Below are 1480 nucleotides of genomic sequence, written 5' to 3' on the forward strand. Positions count from 1 at the left end.
CTCCCTGCACAACCCTGTGACAGGGCCCGGTTCTGCGGGGAGAGACATGCCATAAGATCATCACAGTTCTGCCCCAGGCTTGGGCCTTGTGCTGTCATTGCCCTGAGATCCCAGTCCCAGGCCTGGCTCCCAGACACTCCTCCCCACCTGCATCCCATATGCATGCCCTGCCTGCAAGGGTCCCAGGCCAGTCTCCATGGAGACCCCACCCACCTGTTCTATCTGGTGCCCCCAGGGATAGGTGTGGGGCAGACAGGTTGAGGTGTCTGGACAATGGTGGAGGCAACAGAGACACTGGCAGTGGCATCCAGACAGTGAGCTGCTCCTGCAGGGATTGCCAGGAAGCCAACACTGGTGTGCCACCCCTGTCCTGTCCCACTGTGTGCCTGCAGGCTGTAGGACTGGCTACATGCACCTGGGCCAGGTAGGGCCAAGGGACCTGCTGCAGCTGGACAGGATCCACTGGCTGCCCAATCCTGCCCATGGGCAGTATTTTGTCCACCCCCAGTTTACTCTGAGTCTGTACTGCACTATGCTGTGCCAGTACCATGGACCACGCGCTCCAGCCTGCAGGACATCTGGCATCCAACAGCTGGCCCACGCTTACAGATGACAGGGCAGAGAAGGCTAGAAGCTGGGGTGGCTGCACTGCAGCACCAGAAAGAGGTGCCTTGAGCCACAGCTTGAAACAGAACACCCAGAAGGCTCCATGCTGATCTGTGTGCCCCCCGCCTCGGGTAGACACCCCGCTGGTGCGGCCTGCGGGCGGGGCTTGGATTCTGGTCTCCCATGAGGCGCTCTCGCTCCGCCCCGGCACGCGAGGTTGGGTTCCAGGGGCGGTACTTACATGGCCTTCTCTGCGTTTCGAGCCTAGAAAAAGTGAGAGACAGAGACAGTGTTAGCACAGCACAGCACGGCACGGCCCCGCCCCGCCCCCGCTCCCGCGGAGCTGCCCAGAGCTCACCATCGTGCCCGCAATGCAGGGCCTCACGCCACCGGCACCACAGCTCTGTCAAGCTGGCAGCCGGAAGCGCCTCTGCTGGGGGCAAAGGTCAAAAGACTCCGGCTATGCCCCGGAAACAGATGCTGCGCAAGCGGAGCAGGCCGGGCGGCGCCGAATGCTAACCCAGAGGCAGAACCCCACAGCACTCGGTCGCTAGCCGGCGGAGGCGCCGGCTGCGCAAGCGCAGTACGGGGGTGGTTCTAGCCTACGTTCTACTGCGGCGCGCCCGCCTCTAGTGAAGCCAGCGTGCGCATGCGCCGAAGAGACTCCCTTTGTGGACTGGGGGCGGGGAGTTGCCGTGGCTTAAAGATAAGCGAGAGTGTGCGGCTGCGCTTGAGTGGGTCCCACTTGGGTGAAAGTGTCTGAGGGCTCATGGCAACCCGGGGGTGGGGCTGTTGCTGCTGCTGGGGCCAGGCGGCGCGGGGTCGGGGCCGCTTTGCCTTCGCCCGCTACTGGAAAGGCCGCGAGAGTTTTGTC

At 63.5% G+C, this 1480-nt stretch overlaps 1 protein-coding gene across 1 annotated transcript in view; it reads right to left on the bottom strand.

Moving 5' to 3' along the window:
- ISY1 (ISY1 splicing factor homolog) overlaps nt 1-1072 on the bottom strand; it is a 39299-nt gene extending 38227 nt beyond the window's left edge. The window contains exons 1-2 of the mRNA XM_019505072.1: nt 965-1072; nt 848-870 (exon numbers count right to left, since the gene is read on the bottom strand). Of these exons, the coding sequence (XP_019360617.1) occupies nt 848-870; nt 965-967 (26 nt within the window). The 5' untranslated portion in view covers nt 968-1072. The remainder of the gene's footprint in view (nt 1-847; nt 871-964) is intronic.
- Between the last annotated feature and the right edge of the window lie 408 nt (nt 1073-1480).

This window comes from Gavialis gangeticus, unplaced genomic scaffold, assembly GCF_001723915.1.
Source record: "Gavialis gangeticus isolate Ggan-Ray unplaced genomic scaffold, GavGan_comp1, whole genome shotgun sequence".
Lineage (NCBI taxonomy): Eukaryota > Metazoa > Chordata > Crocodylia > Gavialidae > Gavialis > Gavialis gangeticus.